Source organism: Trichoderma breve, chromosome 4 (assembly GCF_028502605.1).
Source record: "Trichoderma breve strain T069 chromosome 4, whole genome shotgun sequence".
NCBI lineage: Eukaryota > Fungi > Ascomycota > Sordariomycetes > Hypocreales > Hypocreaceae > Trichoderma > Trichoderma breve.
The window spans coordinates 4,371,269-4,394,041 of NC_079235.1; the positions used below are offsets into that span (position 1 = coordinate 4,371,269).

At 51.4% G+C, this 22,773-nt stretch overlaps 7 protein-coding genes across 7 annotated transcripts; 3 read left to right on the forward strand and 4 right to left on the reverse strand.

Annotated features, from left to right (window-relative positions):
- Positions 1–26: 26 nt before the first annotated feature.
- T069G_07598 (ADP-ribosylglycohydrolase domain-containing protein) lies at positions 27–1,388 on the forward strand (the record flags this gene model as incomplete). The annotated part of the gene is made up of 1 exon (XM_056174808.1): positions 27–1,388. The coding sequence occupies one exon, from the start codon at positions 27–29 to the stop codon at positions 1,386–1,388; it is 1,362 nt and encodes a 453-aa protein (XP_056028387.1).
- A 379-nt stretch (positions 1,389–1,767) lies between these two features.
- On the reverse strand, positions 1,768–3,462 carry T069G_07599 (uncharacterized protein; the record flags this gene model as incomplete). Its single annotated transcript, XM_056174809.1, has 1 exon — positions 1,768–3,462. The coding sequence occupies one exon, from the start codon at positions 3,460–3,462 to the stop codon at positions 1,768–1,770; it is 1,695 nt and encodes a 564-aa protein (XP_056028388.1).
- Positions 3,463–6,828: 3,366 nt separating this feature from the next.
- T069G_07600 (beta-lactamase domain-containing protein) lies at positions 6,829–8,771 on the reverse strand (the record flags this gene model as incomplete). Its single annotated transcript, XM_056174810.1, has 4 exons — positions 6,829–7,642; positions 7,720–7,978; positions 8,037–8,159; positions 8,216–8,771. 4 exons carry the CDS (start codon positions 8,769–8,771, stop codon positions 6,829–6,831), a joined length of 1,752 nt encoding a protein of 583 aa, XP_056028389.1.
- A 1,724-nt stretch (positions 8,772–10,495) lies between these two features.
- On the forward strand, positions 10,496–13,933 carry T069G_07601 (cytochrome p450 domain-containing protein; the record flags this gene model as incomplete). Its single annotated transcript, XM_056174811.1, has 5 exons — positions 10,496–10,544; positions 10,614–10,974; positions 11,036–12,980; positions 13,058–13,247; positions 13,392–13,933. The coding sequence occupies 5 exons, from the start codon at positions 10,496–10,498 to the stop codon at positions 13,931–13,933; spliced, it is 3,087 nt and encodes a 1,028-aa protein (XP_056028390.1).
- Positions 13,934–17,368: 3,435 nt separating this feature from the next.
- On the forward strand, positions 17,369–18,001 carry T069G_07602 (uncharacterized protein; the record flags this gene model as incomplete). The annotated part of the gene is made up of 1 exon (XM_056174812.1): positions 17,369–18,001. The coding sequence occupies one exon, from the start codon at positions 17,369–17,371 to the stop codon at positions 17,999–18,001; it is 633 nt and encodes a 210-aa protein (XP_056028391.1).
- Positions 18,002–18,534: 533 nt separating this feature from the next.
- T069G_07603 (methyltransferase domain-containing protein) lies at positions 18,535–19,356 on the reverse strand (the record flags this gene model as incomplete). Its single annotated transcript, XM_056174813.1, has 1 exon — positions 18,535–19,356. One exon carries the CDS (start codon positions 19,354–19,356, stop codon positions 18,535–18,537), a length of 822 nt encoding a protein of 273 aa, XP_056028392.1.
- A 669-nt stretch (positions 19,357–20,025) lies between these two features.
- On the reverse strand, positions 20,026–22,377 carry T069G_07604 (ATPase family associated with various cellular activities (AAA) domain-containing protein; the record flags this gene model as incomplete). Its single annotated transcript, XM_056174814.1, has 3 exons — positions 20,026–20,184; positions 20,230–20,948; positions 21,012–22,377. 3 exons carry the CDS (start codon positions 22,375–22,377, stop codon positions 20,026–20,028), a joined length of 2,244 nt encoding a protein of 747 aa, XP_056028393.1.
- Between the last annotated feature and the right edge of the window lie 396 nt (positions 22,378–22,773).

Sequence of the window (22,773 nt, forward strand, 5' to 3'; positions counted from 1 at the left end):
TCTTCTACCCATTTACAGCTCTTACAATGACGACGTTATTGCCACTATCACAACATGCTCTCGAAGCACTGGCTAGAGAGACGATGCATGATCGCATCGTCGGCTGTCTTTTCGGATCAGCCCTGGGCGATGCCATAGGGCTATACACAGAGTTCCTCTCCGGAGAAACAGCTCGCCTCTCATATCTATCCCAAAAATTCACTCTTTGTCCTCGATCTGAAGCCACTCCCTTTCGTCGAGACGCGCATCGCGACCCCAACGTGCCAGGAGAATGGACAGACGACACCGATCACGCCATGTGTATCTTGCTGTCGTATCTCCATTCAGACGGCAAGGAAATGAGCACCAAAGACTTTGCATCTCGCCTACACATTTGGGTCAGAATGGGGCTCCGCGCGCTGGATACATTGCCATTGGGCTTGGGCCGAACTGTTGGTTCCATTGTGAGGAGCAAGACGTTCCTGGAATATCCGGAAGAGACTGCGAGGATACACTGGCGGAATGCCAATTGCGAACTTGCGCCCAATGGAAGCATCATGAGAACACATCCGCTAGGCCTCATGTGCATTCACAAATCACTCGACGAAACGTTCCAGATTGCTGCCGACTACTCTGTTATTACACATGCCGACCCACGGTGCATCATTTCATGTGCCCTCGGAACGGCACTGATCAGGGGACTGTTACGGCAGGAGATATACAACGAAGAACACATTGACGATATTGTCAACAAGGCCATCGAGTGGTTTCCCACGTATCGGCTGCGCCAAATAGAAAAGGACTCCAGCTGCAAGGGGGATCCAGAGCTGGATCTGGAAGAGCTCAACAGACATGTCAAAGTCGGCAATCTCACTGAGCTTGAGCTCGACGACATGTACAAAATCGGATACACATACAAGACTTTTGGCTCTGGCATCCACCTCCTCCGCCTTGCCATGAGAGCCCTCGCAGCTCCTGAGAGCCGTCTTTCAGCACAGAAAACCATCTTCGAGCCGCTCATCACCAATCTCATTATGCAAGGCGGCGACGCCGATACGAACGCTTGCTTTGCGGGCGCTCTTCTTGGCGCGTATCTGGGCTACAAAGTCCTGCCGCCGCACTGGAGAGACGGATTGGTGCATGGCGAGTGGTTGATGAAAAAAGCAGAGGGGCTGAGTATCTTGCTGGGAATCGGCCAAGGAAGTTATAGTGGTGTTCAAGACAAGGATACGGCGCCGGATGGAGGCAGAGGATGGCTGACGGAGAGCCAGATGGACGAGAAGGTGATGCTGTTACAGGCTGATATGGTTAAGAGAGCGCAAGAAAGGGATCAGCAAGAGAAGGTTGAGAAGAGACAAAGGGCAAAGAGAACGTCATGGCTGGGAGGGTTTGGTGGACGGGCGCAATGAGATCTTTGTGTCTAATGGGGATTTACTTTCATACATTGAGTACATGTAATGTAATCTGACGAGTTGTGTGTGCTAAATAGCGTCGGAGCAACCTAATAAAACATCCGAGTTTCCTGTCCTTCCTGATAAGTCCTTGCGAACTTGATGTCTGATGTCCTGTCGAGCAAGATAAAAGAAAAATCCACCATCATCCAACCTGTAAACCAACAAAGTCATTGATTAGAGCAATGTCTACCCTGAGGAAGTCGTCGTCGTTGCTAAACATAAAAGAAAAGAAAAATAGAGAAAACATTTCCATGATCGTTCATTCCAAACCATATTCCTTCAAAAACATCTATGCATAGGTACCCAAGCGGGCCAAACTTCACACTTTGGTGATTCAAAGACCTCTGCCTTGGATTCTCTCCGCGGCAATTCCATACGACGACATGGTATCGCCAACCTCGCAAGGGTCGTCTCCAAACTCAACCTTCTCAAAACCAGCAGGACGATCCTTCTCCAGGGACATCTTGCCCATCTGCGACTGGCAGCGATAGCTTCCAAACTTGAACTCCACAACAGCCCGTCCTCCGGCCTTGATCAGCTCAACCACCTCGTCGACCTGGTAAATGAAGCGGTCCTTGAAGAACTTGCTCAGGCTGGCCTCGTTGACAAAGTCCGCGTGGCCCGTGATGATGAGACACCGCGACATCTTGCCCGTGATGGCGTGGCTGCCGTACTTGATGCGGTTGTGCGAGACCTTGACGCGGTAGCCCTGGATGTAGAGGCCGCGGGTCCAGGAGACGCTGAGGAGCGACTGGGCGGCCTCGGGGGTGAAGAAGACGACTTTTGCGGCGGCGGTCTGATGGGTCACGTAGTCGGGGTAGTTGACGTAGCTGCACCAGACGCGGCCGACGTTGCGGATGGCGGTGAGGAGCTCGTGGGTAGACACTCCGGGGGGCAGGTTGGTGAGCCAAAGAGCGCAGTTTTGCTCGGGAGCGAGATGTTCGGCGCTGGCGTTGGTTTCGGTGTGCATGCCGTGATATCGAGTCGAGAACTTGGACAAACCGAAGCCGTCGCCGCAGGCTTCGTGGGTGAAGACTCCGGGGGGAGTTTGTTGCATTACCGCTTGCATGGGCAAAAAGCCATGAGGCTGTTCATGGGCGTTGATGTTGATATTGGGAGGAACCTGGACGGTAGAAGGGGGAGGGATGGGCTGTCGGATAGGGTCAGTTCGGGGAGGAGACAGGCGGAGGATGTCGATTCCAAGAGGCTGAGTGTCGTCGATTTCGGACGCAGCAGTCGAGCTTAGCAGAGCACCCTGGATCTCCGAGAGGTCGAAAGAAGAGTTGCTCTTGCTGGATGGAGGGATGTAGCGTCTCACGGGAAGGCCTTGATTATCGTGATGATACTGGCGAAGCACATTCGGCTGCGTGAATGGCTGGCGAGGAAACGGTCTCTCAGAGGCAACAGTCTCGGAACTGTATGAACGAGCAGAAGCAACAGCCTCAGAGCCATACGGACGAGTCACGCTGATGGGGCTGTCGACGATGGTAGGAAGCTGGTGCTGGTTGGCCAAGAAAGGCGGAAGACGCGACAATGGGTTCTCATGTCCATGGCCAGCAACCAAGCTCCTGTGAGCGTCCAACGAGCCCCATCGAAAGTGCGCGGCATTCTGTCTCTCGACAGCAGCAGCAACGCCGTGGTCGAGAGGCACTGATGGCGGTGCCCAGATCTGAGCAGCAGCACGATTGCCTATGCCCAAGTTGCTGCAGAAACGAGGAATATCGGCGCCCAGCATGGGCTTGGGGCCGTTGGCAGCCGTGGCAAAGTCGCTGATGGACGACATGGAGTCGTTGGGGCGATGGGTGAAGACTCTGAGGGCCGAGGTGGCTCTGGCAGCAGAAGCAGAAGCAGAGGCAGAAGAGCTTTGAGCAGCAGCGATGATATCGCCAAACTCGCTCTGGAGGTCGTCTGGGGTGCCTGGAGTGGTGGCAGTCTTGAGGCTCTCAGGAGAGTGAGAGAGGCTGAACCTGGGAACGTCGTCGACGCCGCAGCCGTCGGCGTTGAAGTCGTGATAGGCTGCGGAACCCATGACTGGAGATGGGATCGAAGACAGGATGACTGACTGATGGCTGACTGAGAGAAGCAGGATGCGTTTGCGTCAAGAATCGAGGGCGTTGAGCAAGAAGATGTAGCTATCAAGTCTTCATGGGGGCTATAACCAGGTCTATTTGAACCCTAGAAGGCTCCAGAAAGCGGCCTCAGTGAATGATGCAGAATGACAAACGGAGCTGCGAGAGGAGAGGAAGCACAAACTTTTAGTGACAAAGAGCTAAACAAGCCAAAGGCAGCAAAGGGGATGAAGCAAATACAAAATATGCGTACGGGATAGGATCGTCGATGAATGTTGTCAAGCGGAAAGAGAGTGCAAAAGAAGAAAACGCCAGGGGGGGATGCGTGGGTAAATAAATAGACGAGCGGGTGTTTGAGAGAGAGAAAATTCACAAATCATTCACTCTGGGGAAACTGGGGCATTGTCAGGCACTTGAATAGCTGGGCCCAGGTGGGTGAATGGGCGTTTTCGTCCCAAGTCGAGGACTGCACAAATTCCAAACTCGGGCAATAGGGAGTGAATACAGTATGTATGTGGGCTGGAGAGAACGAAGAGGAGGAAGAGAAAAGGGGAGAGAAGAGAAGAGCGGAAAACTCTCTGCACAGGATAAGATGCGACATGACAGAATCGTCCAGTTTGGGTTGCCTTTTGCCTTTTTTCTTCTCTTTCTTCTGAAAGTGGCTCTTCCTGCATGTTGCCTGCTTTCTTCCTCTGCCCCTGTGCCTTTGCATTGAGCTTTTGGTTGGAGTTTTTTTTCGGTCTTTCGTTTCAGCACCAGCGCCTGCATATGACTTTGAATACGAAGTTTGCGAGGAAACAAGGCATCCCAATAGGGCATTGATAGAGCATCGTCAACGCCTATTCGACGAAATTCCCAAACTTCCAAGGTCCCTCGTTCGGCCGCAGAGCTGACCCCCGATGGATCAGCCAGCAGATACATACTCGCACATACATTCCCCATGCCTGGTGTAACCATGTGGGCAAGCCGGGTGCCTGTCTCGTCGATCCCAGGATTACACGGGCCTCCAAGGCGAGCGAGCACGAAAACTCCCGGAAGACGCACGAAGCATTGCCGCAGGGGTTTTTTCTCGTCTTGTCTTTTTGCTGTCTCTCTTGGTAACTTGCGGCCAGATGGTTTTGCGCAATCTTCCAAGCAGCAGTACAGTAGAGTAAGAGTGGGCTTTGGGGGCTATCCGGAACCCTATCCGGTTGGGGTGGAAGAGCCTCCTTGCATAACGGGCAGGTCTCACAAGCTGGGGGTCCTTGTGCTTGTGTGAGGCCCGTCGAGGTTCAATGGGAAGAGAAGGCGGGAGAGAGAACAGCCACACCGGCAAGGTCCCATAGGAAAGCATGTAAGGGGGAGGCAAGATGGTCCAAGTCCGGCAGCCTCAGGATTGGGCAGAGGCGCGCGAAAGCTGTGTGGAAACAGACGAGACGGATGCTAGCCCACCACTCTATGCTTTTCCTTTCTTCCTCAGTCCCAGACATAAGTTGAGCAGCGGCCATCCGCAGCCTTGCTTGATATGCACGAGAACGGGTTCTCTCATCTCCCCCTTGAAGACGTCCGATTGGAGCGAGGCTTGTTTGTCAGGGATTCGAGGCCAGCCCGGGGAAGATGCAACTTTGAATCGGCGGCAACCGATCTGTCTCCCCGATCTGAGAAGCACAGTATGAGTATGAACATTGTGCTATTAAGCATAATGTAAAATAAGCAGAGTGTCGCACGCATCCGGCCGGTCTGCGGCACACTGCTTCTTGTTTTCTTTTTCTTTTTCTTTTCTTTTCATTTTTTTTGCTCCGAAGGATTTATTGATTGCCAAGTCAGAAACGCCAAGGCCATTGAGATGTCTTACCGTCCATCCCTGGCATGATTTGCAGCCTCTTTGCTTTTTTCCCTTTGTGATAAGTGACCATGGCGTAAGAGGCCTGGTATCAATCGGCCGAACAAGGTCCTGTTATTGGACGCTGTTGTTGGTTTTTTCCCCTCCAAGGCTGCATGTGCATGGGATAAGAAACGAAGCGAAGCGGGAAGAAAAAGCTGACCGGATGAGGGCCGGATGCATGGGCACAAGTTTGACGAGAGCAAAGGAATGAAAATAAATTAAAATTTAACAAAACTAAAAAAATCTAGAGGCAGAGACAGAGTCAGAGAAAAAGGATACAGTCATGAAGCATCCCGCGGAAGAGCCTCGCAGCATGGAGAGCCCCCTGTCGTGGCGGTTAGAGTCCGTCCGGGGATGCACTCAGCCGCCTCAACCAGTCCTCTTCCAGCAATTTCCGCATCGCACGTTCCTTGTCGTGTGCCTAAGGTACATGTCTATTAGTGCGGTGGCTGGTTTCGTTTCGAATGAATGTCTCTCGTCTGCTGGCCGTACTGTAGTATGTACGAGTAGGTAGTAGACAGACGCACATAAAGACGCCTAGATTCATGATGGCTCGTACGAGTATGAGTTGTCTTGGGGGCTGCTATTATTGGGTGGCGCCATGTTTGCTTTCTCCCACGTTGCCCGCTCCACCCACGATATAATTCCTGTGAGACTTGGATTGTTCCTGGGCGCGGATGCAAGGTGGACGACGTGTCAAAGCATCCCAGTCTCAAGCCACGTCTCCTCGAAGATGGCTTTCTTGTCTGTGCTCCCCTCTAGAACAAAGCGTAGACTACTCCGTAAGAGGCAAGATAACAACGGTTGCTTGTATGCTTAACCGTATATCGTATGAGTTCGGACGGCAAGATAGAATAGTGATTCCATGGGTCTTCTTCTCCCTGCTTCCGCTTCGCTTCATCATCATGTCTCATACTCGAACGCACCAGAACTAGCACGAGTGACATCGCGCCACGAGAGGCACCCTCGTAATTCCAAATCCTGGCATGTCAAGTTCTGGGGATCCTTCCGACGGCCCCAGTGCGGAGAATAAATCTGAGCCGCTGCAAGATTGCAAGATACATGTATCCGCTGCTCGATACGAAGCTGGGGCAATCATGGTAGCCCCCTTGCATTCCCGCCTATATATAGGCTTTTGCCTGAAGTTGATATATCACAAATGACCCCCCAGACAAAGGTAATTTTGTTTTCTCTTTTACTATTCTTATTCTTGGTCTGGCACTTCGCTACTACTGTTACTACTTGTAAAGCCTGTCGATCTATACCAGTTACATGCATGTCGTCGGTAGCAAGCGGCGACCAGGTAGATGGTAGGGGTATCGGGATGCTACGCTTCTCTTCCAAATTTGGCTGTAGCATAAAATAATTTCCCTATCAATACACGAATGGAAATGGAATAGTCTCATCAAGTACATGTAGCCTGACGGTGCCTAACCCTTGCCCTTTAAGACTACGTCTACTCTCATACTCTGTTGTAGACCTCTCTCAACACTCGCGGCTGAACTGCAGCTGAACTTCCCCCGGCGTCAAGATGAAACACAAAATCGTCTGCCGCAATCCCCCCATACATGAGCTGATCCGGCGTCCCCCACATCCCTGCTGTCGGGTCAAACACCATATGGACTGACGGATTGTATTGGTATGGAATCGTCTCGAACAGCGCCCGATACGCAGCCTCGCTCCCCGTCTGCAGACCTGTTGGAAACAGTCTCACAGCATTGATACGGCCGCCGCGTGTAGCGTTCGCGTAAGCTTGTCCGGCGGCAATGATGTCGTGGCCCTGGTGAATCCACTCCTTGAGTAGCAGGCCAGGTCCATCGTCGACAGTGAGGACGAGGGATGATGAATTATTCTCGGCGCCTGCCGGTGCGTACTTTCCGCAATGCTTGCGACATGACTCTGCTTTTGCTGCCTTCTCCAGGGCGGGGACAAGTGTTTGAATCGCGATCTCGGTGGCAACTTGCAATGCTGCAGCACTGTCGGGCCCAGCGGCGAGAATGGCCAAGGTGACTTGATAGTCGGGTATGAGGATAAGCAAGGAATTGTAGGCGCCGACGCCGCCAGATTTGGTATAGAGATCGACAATTCGGCCGGTCGTGATGTCACTCTGAGTTCGTACGATTTCCCATGGCGCGCCGACAGAGATAGATTGTGAAGATGTCAAGGAGGCCGGCTTCATCCAGCGAAGCGTCTCCATGGAACTGAGTTGCTTGTTGGCAAATATGGCGCGCCCAAACTTTACCAAGTCGTTTGTTGAAGAAAGGAGGCCGCCAGTGCTATAAGACATGCTGGAATCAGTAACTGAACTTGAGCTGTGAACAGTATCGCGTTCAGCGACTATTGTTTGACTTACGCAACCTCATCGCCGTAAACTCTGTCCCATCCCGCATCTCCATCAGGAATCACTCCAGCTCCATTGTGAGATGGTGGCAGCGAGCTTGAATGCTTCATGCCTAGAGGCTGAAAAACGTCATTCCTGACTACTTCGTCGTACGACTTGCCGGTAATTTCTTCGAGCATGTATGCGAGAATCCTATAAGCTGCGTTGGAATACATGGACTTTGAGTATAATGGGAAAACGGGATGTCTTTGAACAAGACCTGCAAAATATTCTAGACTTTCGATCTTAGTGTTTGCCAGTAGGTAGCCACACTCGGTGCATCATCTTACCTTTGCGAGGACATGGTAGCTGGCCATCATTTATGCCGCAAGTAGGAATGTCTTGAGGAGGGAGAGGAGGCAATCCGGCCTCTTTCGCGGGGAAATCTTGAACCGACAAGTCTCCCGAATTATCTGTGATTCCCCTTGTAAGAGTGCCAACTGTGATGAAAGTGAAGCGGAGAACGTACAATCTCTTCCCATACCAGAGAGCTGTGATGCAAGAGCACCAACCGTGACTTGGTCCCATTGAACAGAATCGATAACCGACGATTTGTATAACGGATGCTGTACAGCTTGGCGTAGTTCTGGTACAAAGTCCGTGATAGGACGGTTCCAGTAGCTGATACCATTGTTCAGAAGCAGAGAGTAAACGGTGAATAGTTTTGACACGCTGCCAATTCGATAGACTGTATCGGCTGTCACCTTTGACGTGCTTCCAGCAGATACATTGAGAAAGCCAGACGTGTGATGGAAGTCGATGATCGGGGCAGGCTCTTGCTGCGAAACGGCAGTCAAGGAAAAAGATGTCGTGCTGCTGTTGAAGTTGCCATATCGGCTTTTCCCGGTGCGAATGGCGCGGTTCAGTGACTTTTGAATACTTGAAGCAGCCTCTTGAATCAATGCCTGAGTTGAAAGATGAGTTGGTGGTTCGAAAGAAGGCCCTAGCAGTGTCTGGTCCGTTTGCGCAAGTGAGCCGGAGCCCAGTGCTGCAATTGCGACTAGAAACGACTGTAGGGTCAACATCTGGATAAGTTTTGCTTGCTAATGAAAGATTCTGATTTCTTGAAGATGTGTGATGCTGAAGACTCTCTATCTAGGACTTTTATATAGCAACTGCTCAGGCGTTGGACTCATGACGGCGATTAAGCGGACATTGCTTTCGCCGTGGATTGTCCGCTGGAGATGATACACCGTTGACGGACATTTCTTTGGAGATGGCGAATTGCCTTCAGATGACGATCGAACGGCAAAATGACCATATTTGAACATATGATACAACAGACTCTAGATTGTGGTGGTTGACTCTTGTATATGCGATCGAGGTATCTGCCGCTTTAGTGAGGGGGAGGCTTCTAGTTGGGGCTGCTCGGTGCTTGGAGCAACCAAGTGGTTCAGCATGATGCAGCACAAGAGCAGAAACAAAGGCATATCCCTCCATTATTTTCGTATCTAAATGAAGGAAATACAACATCTGGTAAATGATGTGGAAGAATAATTGTTTGTGTACATATACCATTTAACCGCGTGATTTCATGCATGTTCTCTAGGGTATCTACAGTCACCTTCTCAACCAACACAGGTCTCCATTGCTACGAAAACTTCAGTCGTAGATCTGGCTGATTGTACTTATCAAGCTGATGAAAATATGTTTCTCTGGGCTAAATTCCTTCAAATGCGTAAATAAGGACAACGATCAACTCTTCTTGGCTTTTCAAGAATTTAATGGGTAAACAGCTTCATGATGTGAAGTTCATGGCGGATCCACAAACCTCCAATCTTTCACATACCGACCCAGGAGACTGAAATGGGTCTGATAAGGCCAAATCGCAATCAGCAAATGCCATGGAATACTAGCTTTGTGATATTGCTACTAATAGACACGGTCTGACATCAGATGTAAGAGGGGCGCGCAACTTTAAAAGGACCTCGGGAGCTCGATACGCATGAATGTTCGTATTACAGCGGCATAGTGCCTGCTGGATACTAACCTTGGCAGCTCCTTTGGCTCGAGTATTATATCTCAGAAGAGATGAGTGTTATATACTCTAGAGTCCAAAGTGTCCAAGTCGGCATCCTACATATGTATTGTATACGTGGCGGCGCCGCAATCCGAGAGGCGCGCAGTGCTACCATTCGGCAACGGTATCCGCGGGCGCGGCTTTTGAAATAGCCCTAGTCGGTAGATGATGTGTAAGACGCAGACATGCCAAGAATGATCGCGGTAAGATAAGTAAGATAATCCAACTGTTCACGGAATCGCCAACTTTCGGAGGATTGGGACTAAAGATCCTTCACTCAATGGTTCGCCTTTAGATTGGCTCGTTTAGGCGGATTCCGCGGGTTCCACTTGACAACTACGCCGCGTGGGTGAATCGCGTGGTTGGCGTCAGCTTTATCCGCGCTGTAGCAAAGGATAGTTCGATGGGCATCGACAAGTGGCTGAAACAAGTGCTGATGACGAAGCATGGGTCTTTTGGGGATAGAAACTCTACTTCGTATTGGCCTGGCCTGACAGCGGTCAGATTTCACCTTTGACTTGCACTTCATCTCGTTTGTAAGGATGTCGCGGAGTCGACGGAGGAACATGAACCTTCCAGCTCCGTATTCTTCATGTTACGATTGCTTCATCATCTAAGAAAATGGGATATATAAAAACACTCAAGACGAAGTTGGGGGGCCAAGATGGAAGACAAAACGGCATGGAGAAGCCAATTGAGCCGCTGTCGAAACATGTTAGTGGGGGCAAGATGAAGTCTGTCAAGGATAGGAATTTGGTCGAGATTCCAAAGCCCAAAGGTGAGTGCTGTCAAAAAATTCCTTGAGGATGGAGTGGGTGGAAGATACTGACATGAATTTGCCAATAAGGCCTCCCGGTGATTGGCAATCTACACAATATTGATCTCGATTCGCCGCTGTTCTCATTGATAGAGCTGATTGAACCATTGGGGCCCATCTGCCAGCTCACATTTGGCAGCGAGCTCAACATCTTTGTGTCAAGCATTGAGCTATTGAATGAGCTCTGCGACGAGTCAAGGTTCCACAAAATCGTCACAGCAGAGCTAGAGAAGCTGCGCTATGTCGTCCACGACGCGCTGTTCACCGCGAGGAACGAGGAGCGCAATTGGGAAATCGCTCACAGGATTCTAATGCCGGTTTTTGGCACGATCAAGATTCGTGAAATGTTCCCGGAAATGAAGGATCTCGCTCAGCAATTGTGCTTGAAATGGTTGGCCTATCTTGGATTGATGCTGTATTTGCTTTGGTTGCGCTGACTGGATGGGAAACAGGGCTCGCTATGGCGAAGAGTACGTGATCGATGTTACAGCCGACTTCACTCGACTCACCCTGGATACGCTTGCGCTGTGCACCATGGGCTTCAGATTCAATAGTTTCCACAACGGATCAGTCCTGCACCCCTTTGTCGACAGCATGGTGAGAACGTTGAAAGAAGCCAGTGTTCAAGCCGCTTTGCCAGGCTTTATCCAATCCTTCCGAAAGAGGTCCTGGCGTCGGTACGAGAAAGACACAGCCTTTATGAGAAAACTATGTCAAGACATCATTGATAAACGAAAGGGCCAGACGGACACAGACTCCCACGATCTGTTGGCGGCGCTCCTGGGAGGTCGTGACCCCAAGACTGGCGAGGGCCTGTCTGACGATTCCATCATTGACAATATGCTCACGTTTCTTATTGCTGGCCACGAGACTACTTCAGGACTCCTATCGTTTGCCTTGTACTACTTGCTGGCTAATCCCCATACGATGGAAAAGGCGCGCCAAGAGGTTGACGAAGTCAGCCAAGGCTCCCCAATCACGGTCGAGCACCTTTCCAAACTGCCATATCTCAATGCAGTTCTCAAGGAGACGCTCCGTCTTCAGCCCACAGCTCCTGGCTTCATCTTGGCCGCAGACAAAGACGAAATCATTGGCGGCAAGTATCTCATCCCAGCGAATGTTCCCATCGGGGTTCTGCTTCACATGGTCCATCAAGACAAGGCCGTTTACGGCGAGGACGTCGCCGAGTTTAAGCCGGAGAGAATGCTGGACGAGAACTTCAATAAGCTGCCGCCCAATTCCTGGAAACCATTCGGCAATGGAATGAGGGGATGCATAGGTAGAGCTTTTGCAACCCAAGAAGCACTTTTGATTGTGGCGATGCTGCTGCAAAACTTTACATTTGAGATGGCGGATCCTGGTTATAAGCTTAAAGTTAAAGAAACTCTGACAGTCAAGCCAGACAACTTTCGGATGAGGGCCAAGCTCAGGCGTGGCGGCACTGCCACGGAGTTTCAGCGTGAATTACAGTCAGTGGGTTCAGTTAACGCCAAGACGAGCTCGACTCCCTCCGTTGTATCAGCACAGGCCGCCGGAGGTGACAAGAAGCCGCTTACGATTCTCTATGGATCCAACAGTGGCACATGTGAGGCTTTGGCATATAGACTAGCATCTGATGCCACTCTCCACGGATTCCATGCTCGGAAGATTGCACCCTTGAACGCAGCCCGTGACAACCTCCCCAAATCAGAACCAGTCATCATTCTTGCCGCGTCCTATGATGGTTTGCCGTCGGACAATGCCGAAGAATTCTTTGACTGGCTAAACACAGCTGAGAAGGACTCTTTGAAAGGAGTTTCATATGCAGTTTTTGGCTGTGGACATCGGGACTGGGTTGCAACGTTTCAGCGAATTCCCATCCTCATCGACGATCTTCTGCAAAAGGCTGGTGCCGAACGATTTGCGACTAGAGGTCTTGCAGACTCGGCGGTGATGGATCTCTTTGTAGAACTCGAAAAATGGACCACCGACTCCATTTGGCCAGCTATTTCTCAGAAAGATGGAAAAGCGGATAATGATGGAGAAGGCCAATTGATCAACTCGCTGCTCAAAGTCGAGTTTTCTGAGCCGCGCCAGCTGCAACAATATTCTCAGCTGGTAGAGGCAACGGTGATGGAATCACGGAGTCTGACGACACCCTCTGCTATTGGCCAGAAGGTGCACATCGACATACAGCTCCCTTCAGGGGTGTCGTACCATCCTGGCGACCATCTTCTTGTGCTGCCTGTAAATCCAATGAGGAACGTCAAGCGTGTTCTATCGCGTTTTCACTTGACGTGGGACACTATCGTGCGGGCATCTGGAAATGACTCTGTTCGCATACCGGTCGAGACGGCCATGACGGTGCACGAGCTGCTGAGTTCTTACTTTGAGCTGGCTCAGCCGGCGACGCCGAGGGTAAGTTGCTTCTCCTTCTCTCTTTCGTTGATCAGTCGACCATCCCTTTCTAGAGCAATTGATGCTGACTTATGTAGGACATTCGAGTCCTTGCGGCTGCGGCTGAGGACGAAGCGACTAAGAACCTCCTTAACAACCTTGCAAACACCTCCTACCTTGAAGATATTCAAGAAAAGAAAACCTCCCTGCTCGATCTGCTGGAGAAATTTCCAGAGATACCCATCGGCTTCGGTACCTACCTGACTCTTTTGCCATCCCTCCGCCTACGTACATACTCTATTTCGTCTTCACCATCCTGGAACTCGAGTCGTGCCACCTTGACTCTCTCGGTGCTAGATGAGCCAGCGACCACAGAGGGCTCTGAGCGTTTTCTCGGTGTGGCCTCGAATCATCTCGCCGGTTTAACGCCAGGGGATCTGATTCACGTGGCCACGCGCCCAGTCAAAGGCATTTTCCAGATGCCCACCGACTTGTCCAAAGCACCAACCATTATGATTGCAGCAGGAGCTGGTCTTGCCCCGTTTAGGGGATTCATCCAAGAGCGAGCTTACCAGCAGCAAAACGGAGTTCAACTAGCACCAGCCGCTTTGTTCTTCGGATGCAGATCGTCACATGATGATTTGTATCGTGACGAGCTTGATGCTTTCGAATCGTCAGGAGTCGTTCGCGTGTTCCGCGCCTACAGCAGAGAAGACGTGGGCTCTAAACCCAATACCAGGAAAGGATACGTCCAGGATAGCATACAGGCGGAAAAGGATGCGTTTGTCCAGCTGTGGAATGCTGGAGCAAAGATTTATGTCTGCGGAAGTGTGAGAATGGCCTCGCAAGTCAAGGATTTGGTAGCGAATCTGGTGTACACAGCTGGGCCGATGGATGCCCAAAAGGAATTCACGCCGCAGGAATGGTTCAAGCGCTTTGAGAAGACGCGGTATGCCGCAGAGATTTTCACCTAGTCGCTGCCACATATTGACACTGCTTTTGTCACATATTTTTCTTTCTTGTTAGTTAGTAATTAGCGAGCTTCGTAGTTGACAGAATGATACCAGTTTGGATTGTTGCAAGCAAGTTGAGGCTAAATTAAATCGATCGCCGTGCAGGGCAGGGCTAACCTGCAGCCTCGGCGACCCCGCCAGCCTCGCCAAGATTGAGGCCTGGCCTGCGTAGAGGGAAAATTAACGCATGAAAATGGCCAGCAAGTGACTGAACCAATAACGCCCATAAAAGGGCATTTTCACCAACAGTAGAGCTTTGTCAAGTAACACCGACTGGAAGCCATTCAAAAACAAAGGGCCCCGACGTCATTTGCGCATCACGTGACCCGCTCACCAATTTGAGCGCGTCTCCCTTTGCCCCGTATCATCTAAACACGCGTTCACATTCACATTCACATTCACACTCATTCAAACACAGCTCAACAAGGGCAGTTCCATGTCTCAGGGCCAGGCGCATGCATATCCGTGCTTTTGTCATCCGCCGCCAGCATCTGCTGCAGCTCTCACCATCAGCACCGCTGTCTTTATGACGGCTGCACCTCGTTCCTAATGTCAAGGGGCGATGATTTCCCCCGCTACACTTACATGATGGACTTCAACCCCATGGACGAAGACACGCCGCTCAGGGACTACTGGCAGACAACCGACGACCTGGACAACGAAGACGCCGCCACGATTGCGAGCCTGGCCACGCAGGTGCTGCAGTCCAAGTCGGGCTACGAGTATGGAGACGGCATGGGCATGAGCATGGGCGTGGGCGTGGGCATGGAGGTGAATGAACCCGGCGTGGTGGCAGACTACATGTACAGTGAGAGCCGATCGTCGCCTCAGTCTCAGTACTCAACCACTCTCCCGACGGAGCCAGCAGAATCATTTCGAGGCCTGATGGATGACCATGACCGCGGCGTTCAGATTTTGGAGGAAGGCGCCGCTTCGGAGTACGATTTTGAGCCAGAAGCCCGGGGGCACGAAGCAAGCCATGCGCATGGAATCGATGAACCGACTATGCTCTCTCGAGAGCAGGATGCGCCTGAAACTTTCCGTTCCACACACCGCGGCGTAGCTGCAGAAGTGGATGTCACTAATCAAAGCTCATACTCTCATGAGATTGAGATGAGTGCGGCCATGACGGCTAGCCGCGTGGTGAACGGAGTACTGCGTCGCTCATACGCAGGGACGCCGACTGAAGAGGTCGTGAACCTGCAAGCGCTTCAATCACATGCACCTCAGCTCACGCCACCCATATCAGAGTCCCGTTCTGTTAGTGTAGAAACGCCTGATTACGTAGAGCAAGAGAAAGAGCCAACGACGAAGACGGAAGATCAGCATGTTTATGACGAGCCTGAAGACGCCGTGATGACGAAAGATGACGAAGGAGAGGCTTGGGAGGAAGACGAAGGAGGAGAAAGGGAAGAAATTGAGGGAGACGAAACGGAAGATGTCGAAGGAGGCGAAAGGGAAGAGTTCGAAGGAGAAGAAAGGGAGGAAGACGAAGGAGAAGAAAGGGAGGAAGACGAAGGAGGAGAAAGAGTACAAAGCGAAGAAAGAGAAATGTCAGAAGATGAAACAGACAGGAAAGAAGATGAATTGGGAGAAACGGAAGGAGACAAGGGTGGAGAAACAGAAAAAGATGAGATGGATGAGGAGGAACCTACACCGGATACTGGAGCGCAGCAGCAGCTCATAACGGAATCCAATGAACGACCAGCGGCAGACGACGACGAGGAATTGCCGCCACTTCAGCAAACACCGAGAAAACGAGGGCGCCCGCGGAGGAGTGATGCGGTGGAAGCGCCACCAGCTCTAACATCAGAGCAGCCTACAGTTGTTCAAATAGCTGTATACGAAAAAGATACCCATGCCGAAAATGAAGAGGTGGAATCAGCTGTCACTGACGGCGCTGATCTCAACATAGCTGAGGAAGTGCCGAGCGGGAGAAGACGTGGAAGGCCACGCAGAAGCGAGATTTCAGAGCCGGCGACAGCGGCAGCACCAACGCCGGCAAAGCGAGGACCTGGACGACCGCCGAAAGCGATAGATGTCGAGCCGACTCTTGAAGCGGCACCTGCTGCCAGAAGACGAAGGCGATCTCGGAAGAGCAGCATGGTAAATGCAATACAGTTGGCCGCAATCGCCCACGCATTGTCTGCCGCCGAAGCACCAACCGCAACAACACCCCGTAAAAGCGGTATGGTGGACGCTGCTACGCAAACCTCTCCCGGCCCAACTCAGCCACCTGTCGCTGAAATAGCACGAAGCGAAGTACCGTCGGGCAGAAGAGGGAGGCCCCGAAAGAGCGATGTTTTGAATACAGCACAATCTTCTACCACAGCAGACCAAGAGGTAGCAACTCTAGGAACCTCTGCTAAAGCAGCTCCAACACGAACCTCGAGCAAAAGGGGGCGACCCCGGAAGAGTGACATGACAGACGCAACACAGGCTTCCACCGAAGAACTCGAACAAACCACAGTTGAGGTAGCAGAAACTGGAGCCCCTTCGGGCAAGAGAGGGCGACCCCGAAAGAGCGATGCCGCTGCCAATGAGGTTCAGGAAGCAGTCGTCTCTGTACCAAGATCTTCAAGCAGAAGAGGACGGCCGCGGAAAAGTGATACAATGGGCGCGGCACAGGTTTCCACCGAGGAACTTGAGCCAGAAGAAGTTGAAGCGTCGACAATTGCTGCATCAGCTCCGAGCAAAAGAGGACGGCCTCGGAAAAGTGATGCGATGAGCGCAGCACAGGCTTCCACCGAGGAAGTTGAGCCACTCGTAGTTGAAGCATCAATAACTGCGACAACAGCTCCGAGTAAAAGAGGGCGGCCTCCGAAAAGTGCTGCTATCATCACAACGCATACCCCGATTGAGGAACTTCAAATGTCTTCAGTTGAGACGCCGGTAACTACAACACCAGCTCCAAGCAAAAGAGGAAGGCCTAGGAAGAGTGACGTGATGGAAGCCACTCCCGCGGAAGTGCCCACCCACGAAGCTCCGCTGGCTGTGGATGAAGCACCAATCACCGCAACTCCAGCTTCAGGAGGGCTACCATCACAAGCAAGCGTCAAAACCTTGACGACTACACCCGCTAGACGTGGAAGACTTCCCAAAGGTGTTGTGCCATTACTGCCAACAGAAATTGAGACTTTGCAGACCGAAGATGATATATGGGCAGTCGACTCGCCCCCTTCGCAATCTATTGGCCGGCGAGGTCGACCTCTTCGACAAGTTGATACGTTGGAAGAACGAGATGGCTCTCCATCTCCACTGCCTAAGAAGAGACGGGGCAGAGGTAGGCCGCCCAAGAGCGAATCCTTATTACCTGCAGATTTGCCTAGTGCAACTGTAGAGCCTGGCGTTGGCACGGGTGCTCAGCAGGCTGAGCCCCAGGAGCCATCAACACCTATGGACGATGTCTCAAAAGATTTGGATGTGGGCGAGACAGCCTCTACACCGGCACAGGAGGATATGGAGACAACGCCCGTAAGAAAACGGGGCGGGCGGAAAGTAGCGACCGTAGACAAGCCTCTGTCTGTGACGGATATGCTTGTTACAGCCTCGGAGAACAAGCGTGGCAGGCCGCCAAGGGCAATTGCGAACATCGACTCAGCGGAAGAGCAAGGACGACCTGATCAATCGGAAGTTCAGGAAGAAGAAGAAGAACCAGCTGCCAAAAGAAGACGCACGAGTAATGACGTGACGATGGAAGACGCTGTTGACGAAGAGGAAACTCAAGGGAATGCTCAGGAGGATGAATTGCCTAAGGTGGGAGACCTTGGAGACGCAGTAGCAGCAAATGGCACCAGACGCAAGCGGTCGTCTGTGACTTGGGCTCAGCCGCTTACTTCAAGCTTGACATCTCCTCAGACTGGCAGGCGCCCCCGCCTTTCAGGAGAGATGCTAGGAGAGAGCACAAAGACGAAACAGGTCGAGCAGCCCACCGCGGCACCACCAATGCCAAAGACTCTTTACGATATGATATCCGATGGAAGGAGGATGGGACGGCAGAAGACATACGGTAAACGCTCTAAGAAATGACCTGGATACTTGGGTATGTTTGGATGCTTGAACAGGGATGGGTGTGGCATGCGGGATGTGAATGAAATACCCTCAATTGCTAGTCACTAGGGTTAAAATGTACTATTTGCTATAGCTGCGGCGCAAACGGGTTTCTTTTTCAGGGAGCGGCTATCATGGCTTTGCCTGATGTCAATGGTGATGACATTATACATAGACGGGGGAAAACAACGAAAAGATTAGGGGTTTCATTACCAGATTCATTTTATGCCGTCATTCATTCCGTGTCTCTGGTGAGCTAACCACATTGTTCTCACGTTGGAACTACTCCATTCATTCATCACATCTAGCGACATCACCAATAGGAAGAGGTGAACCTCATTATTCGACTCATTCTGTCTCATATTCATTACTATATCCGCTCTGTCCGATCAACTTATATACGGGTATATTCTCCCGTTATTTGCAGTTGCTGCCCATCACTGCCTACCTATGGAAGCACAGATTTCGTTACTTCATCCATCCTGTCTCATCAACTCATATATATAACTTCATCACTTGCGGCATATAATCTCTCCGTGCAGAACCGAAAACCACGCCTCCTCCTCCTTGCCCCATCGCTTCCACGCCTCAGCCGCCTTGTCCAGCCTCTCCTTGGTGCCCGTCCCATTTTCAATCGCCGTCTTCGCAAACGACGAGGCCACCGTCCTCTCTGCCCACAGTCCGCTCCACCAGGCAATCTCCGTCTCTGTGCTGTAGCACCAGGTGCTTGAGCCGTTGGTGATGGCCTCAGGCGAGAAGCCCGCCTGCTTGGCCCAGGTATGCAGGCGGCGGCCGGCATTGGGCTCGCCGCCGTTGGATCGCGCGTTGGCTGAGTAGAATGCCAGCCAGTCGTCCATGCCGTCGACTTCGGGGTACCAGATGAAGCCTCCAAAGTCGGATTCTCTGGCAGCGACGATGCCGCCCGTCTTGGCCACTCGGCGCATCTCCCGCAGAATGCCCACTGGATCCTTGACGTGTTGAAGCACCTGGTGGCAGAGAACGACGTCAAACGTGTCGTCCGCATATGTGAGAGCATTAGCATCGCCCTCGACGAAATCCACGTTTGTTACGCCCTTCTCCTTGGCGAGATCGCGAGCTTGCACTAGCACTCCGGCGGCATTCTCCAGCCCCGTGATGTGGCCCTGCGGCACATGGTTGGCAGCCAGATCAACAGTGATTGTTCCAGGGCCACAGCCGACGTCGAGAATCTTCATGTCAGGCTTAAGATAAGGCAGAATGTAGGCTGCCGAGTTGGCCGCAGTGCGCCAAGTGTGAGAACGGAGAACAGAGGCATGGTGGCCATGCGTGTAAGTGGCGCCTTCAGTCTTGGACATAGTGGTGGCTTTGCAGTGTACGAAGCGTACAGGTATGTTTATAAAGCGACGGATGGGAGACAAACGGATGGGGAGATAAAGACAGGATAACATGCGATGATGCTATAGATCTAGGCTAAGGCAGATGGTGCTGACCAAGATGAGATATACTTTTTTGGCCGCTTGGGATTTTGGAGATTCGGGGCTCTTACATGCTGCTCTTTCAGCCTCACGGTACGAAGTACTTATAACTTTGGGGGGAGGCCGATATCGGAGAGGCGACGCCCTCAGTTGAACATGTTGAACATCAATTCAGTTGAATATCTTTCTTTCATTACACCGAAGCGGATTCCAGCATTTTCCAATTTTGGCAATGAATCGGCATTTACTTCTGCATGTGGGATGGTTGGGCAGCAGAGAGGGGATTGAGTACGCCAGTTGGTGTTAAGGGGAGTGAAAGTGGTGGAGATTTGATCTTATGCTGCAACAACTAACAACAATTTCCAAAGAGGAAGTGAGAGAAAAGATAAAAATCAATGCTACAGATATGTATGAAGAAAAAATACTACAATACTTAAAAACAAAGACTCTCACAAGACACAAGTCCGCTTTGTTGCTCCCTTAGAAAACCAATAACAAGTTCCGTGTAACCCGAAAAACCTGATATCCCCTGATGGCCAATATCCCATTTTACTCGTACAAGTCCTTATCAATGTCACCATCCTTGGTCGCATGCGGGCTCGTCACTTTAATTCCGCTCTCCAACCTCTCCAGCGTCATCAAATAGCCCTTGTGGTCGCACCAGCTCTTCACCATGCGGACTGCGTTCTTGATCTCGCGACCGTTCAGCTGCCACAATGATAGTTGGCGAAGCTCAGCATCTCCAAGAGGTGCCTTTGCTTCTATGATATCTACTGCGTCTTCATCTTCGTTGGAGGGTAGCTCAACTCCCTTTTGCTCCGGCAGTCGTTGTAGGAACTTTCGCCAGACAGTCTCGCGCGCCTCCCTGTTTAGTGATTGGAAGAGGAGATGCAAGCTGACTCTGCTGCGGAAAGCTGCATCTATTGTGTGGTACAGATTTGTCGTGAGGAAGATGATGCCGCGGAAATATTCCAGCTCTCGGAGGAAGATGCTGACCAACTCGTTGCGATGGATGTCGTTGGGGTTTCGCTCGGCCATGAAGACGTCGGCCTCATCTAGTAGGATCACGGCATTCCATTCCGTCGCCATTTCGAAGACACGCTTGATGTTGGCGCCGAGAGATGCTGCGTTGATGCCGAGATCTTCGGCTTGGAGATAGAAGAGTGGTCGGTGGGTGCGATCGGCGACGGCTTCTGCTGTGAGCGTCTTGCCGGTGCCGGGAGGACCTGAGAGGAGAATGATGAGGCCTTGACCTTTGCCGACGATGACATCTTCCATTGGCGCTGGAGTGGCAGAGGCTGATGTTGTGGAAGCTGAGGATGAGGCTGTTGGTGCTGCTGAGGCGACGCGGTGAGGATTGTGGTTTTGAACAAAGGAGAGAACGAGGTCCTTTTGCTGATCATCATAGACAAGATGGGAGTAGGCCGTGTCGTTCCACACCATGGGCTCGACATCTTCAATGTAAAATTCCACTACAAGTTATGATGTTAGTGTTGGCTCGATCATTATCAGGTAGGGGGTCAACAGAGACTTACTCCATATCTTGTTCTTCAAGGCGTATCCGCCCAGCATCCCAGAAATAAAGCAAAGATCCTCTTCTCGCGACTCCATGTGCTGCTTGTTCTGCAAAAAGTCCCTTTCTCCCAGTCGGCGCACTGCAGTCCGCTTAGCCGAAGTCTCATTTAGAGAATCCGAGTCTGAATCCGAGCTCGAGCTAGAGTCCGAGTCCGAGTCAAAGAGACGCCAGCCCACTGTCGACTCGTCGTCTTTCTTGTCGTTTTCTCGCTTTCCTTTGGCCAAGTGATACTTGTTGTAGCCAACGGCGTCGAGGAGAATGCGGCCTTCGACATTGTGCTTCTCGATGCACTCTTTCCCGGTGTCGTGGAGAGCAATTCCGTTGTACAGGCGATATTGAAGGCCCTGAAGATCGAGGACTTTACGGCCACGGACTGTCAGGCGTTGCTTGACGCCTTCTGGATCTTGGTGAAACTCGAGCGGGTAATGTCCCAGCTCGAGAATGGGCTTGTTTCCCTCAAACTCTTCGATCAGGAGCAGGTGGTCCTGCCAGACGAATTTTTCGCCGTTGAATCTGAGAACCTTGGTCTTGATATGTAACGCATTGCCAGAGTTCTTGTTTACGTAGACTGTGCTGTCGACCTTGGCAAAGAATTCTGCGTTAATGCCAAAGCTGTACACGGTTGAACCTCTTGGGAAAAGCGTCCAGGCTGTCCTGAAGTCAACCAAGCGACTAGTCTGGATGTTTCGTCGCTTGACAATCATTTCGCGGAACATGTCATCCAAGACTTGGATGAATAGCTTCACGTAAGCCTTTAATGGATCAGATGATTCCGTCTTCTTGTACAGCTCCCTGATGTCGTCCTGACAGAACCAAAGGCTGCGGAAGGGCTCTTCAAAAGTAGCGGCCTCGTTGACATCGAGATGAAGATTCTCCTTCTTCACAATTGGCGCCAACGCGGCCACCAGAGTAAGATTCTGGACTTCAATCTTGTGGTACTTGAGCGGGATTCGCCCCGAGATGCAAGGCTTGCGATGGTCTCTGGCCTTGTACACCTTGATTGCGACTCGGTCTTGGGCACGAGCTGCCGATTTGGACATTTGCTTGGGCGGATAATCCACCCATTCGTGAGGCGAGTACGAATCTGAAGTGTTTTTGTCGTAGAGCGTTTTGATGATTGGGCTTGAGCCAAAGTTTGCGTCTTTGTCGCTGTTGGCTGCGGCGCCAGTCTTGGAATCATCGCCCTCCAAGACGGCTGCGTCTTTGCCATCGCCGGCTTCTTTGGAGAAGGTTGCATCTTTGACGGGAAAGATTTTGCAGCGCCATTTCCAGGCAAAGTCGGAAATGGCTTCGCGGTCAATGTCTTTGATGTCGCGAAGGCGCATGGTGAGCAGTCTTGTTGAATGAATGGTCTTGGGATATGTATGTCCTCTTATGTGCTTGTGGCAAACGGGAAAAAGAGGATATTTATTCTTTCATTTATTAGGGCTTAAACATGCAGGCTATATAATTATTATGTCACCGTTGGACACAGCTTATCTGCATATGTATGTACATGTATGTATGCTGGGCTTAATGTTTCTGCCTTGAAAACGCCTTGCGGCTGCCTGCGAGGCTTCATCCAACCAGATCGCAGGATGTGCTCTGGCCGGTGACTCAACTGCCATCCCTGCGCATGGGCAAAAATTGGTAGCTGATCAATGCCTTGCGGGTTCTGATAGACTGCTGCACAATTGTTTATATGTATGTTTGTTTGTGTATGTTCAATGTCACCTAGGACG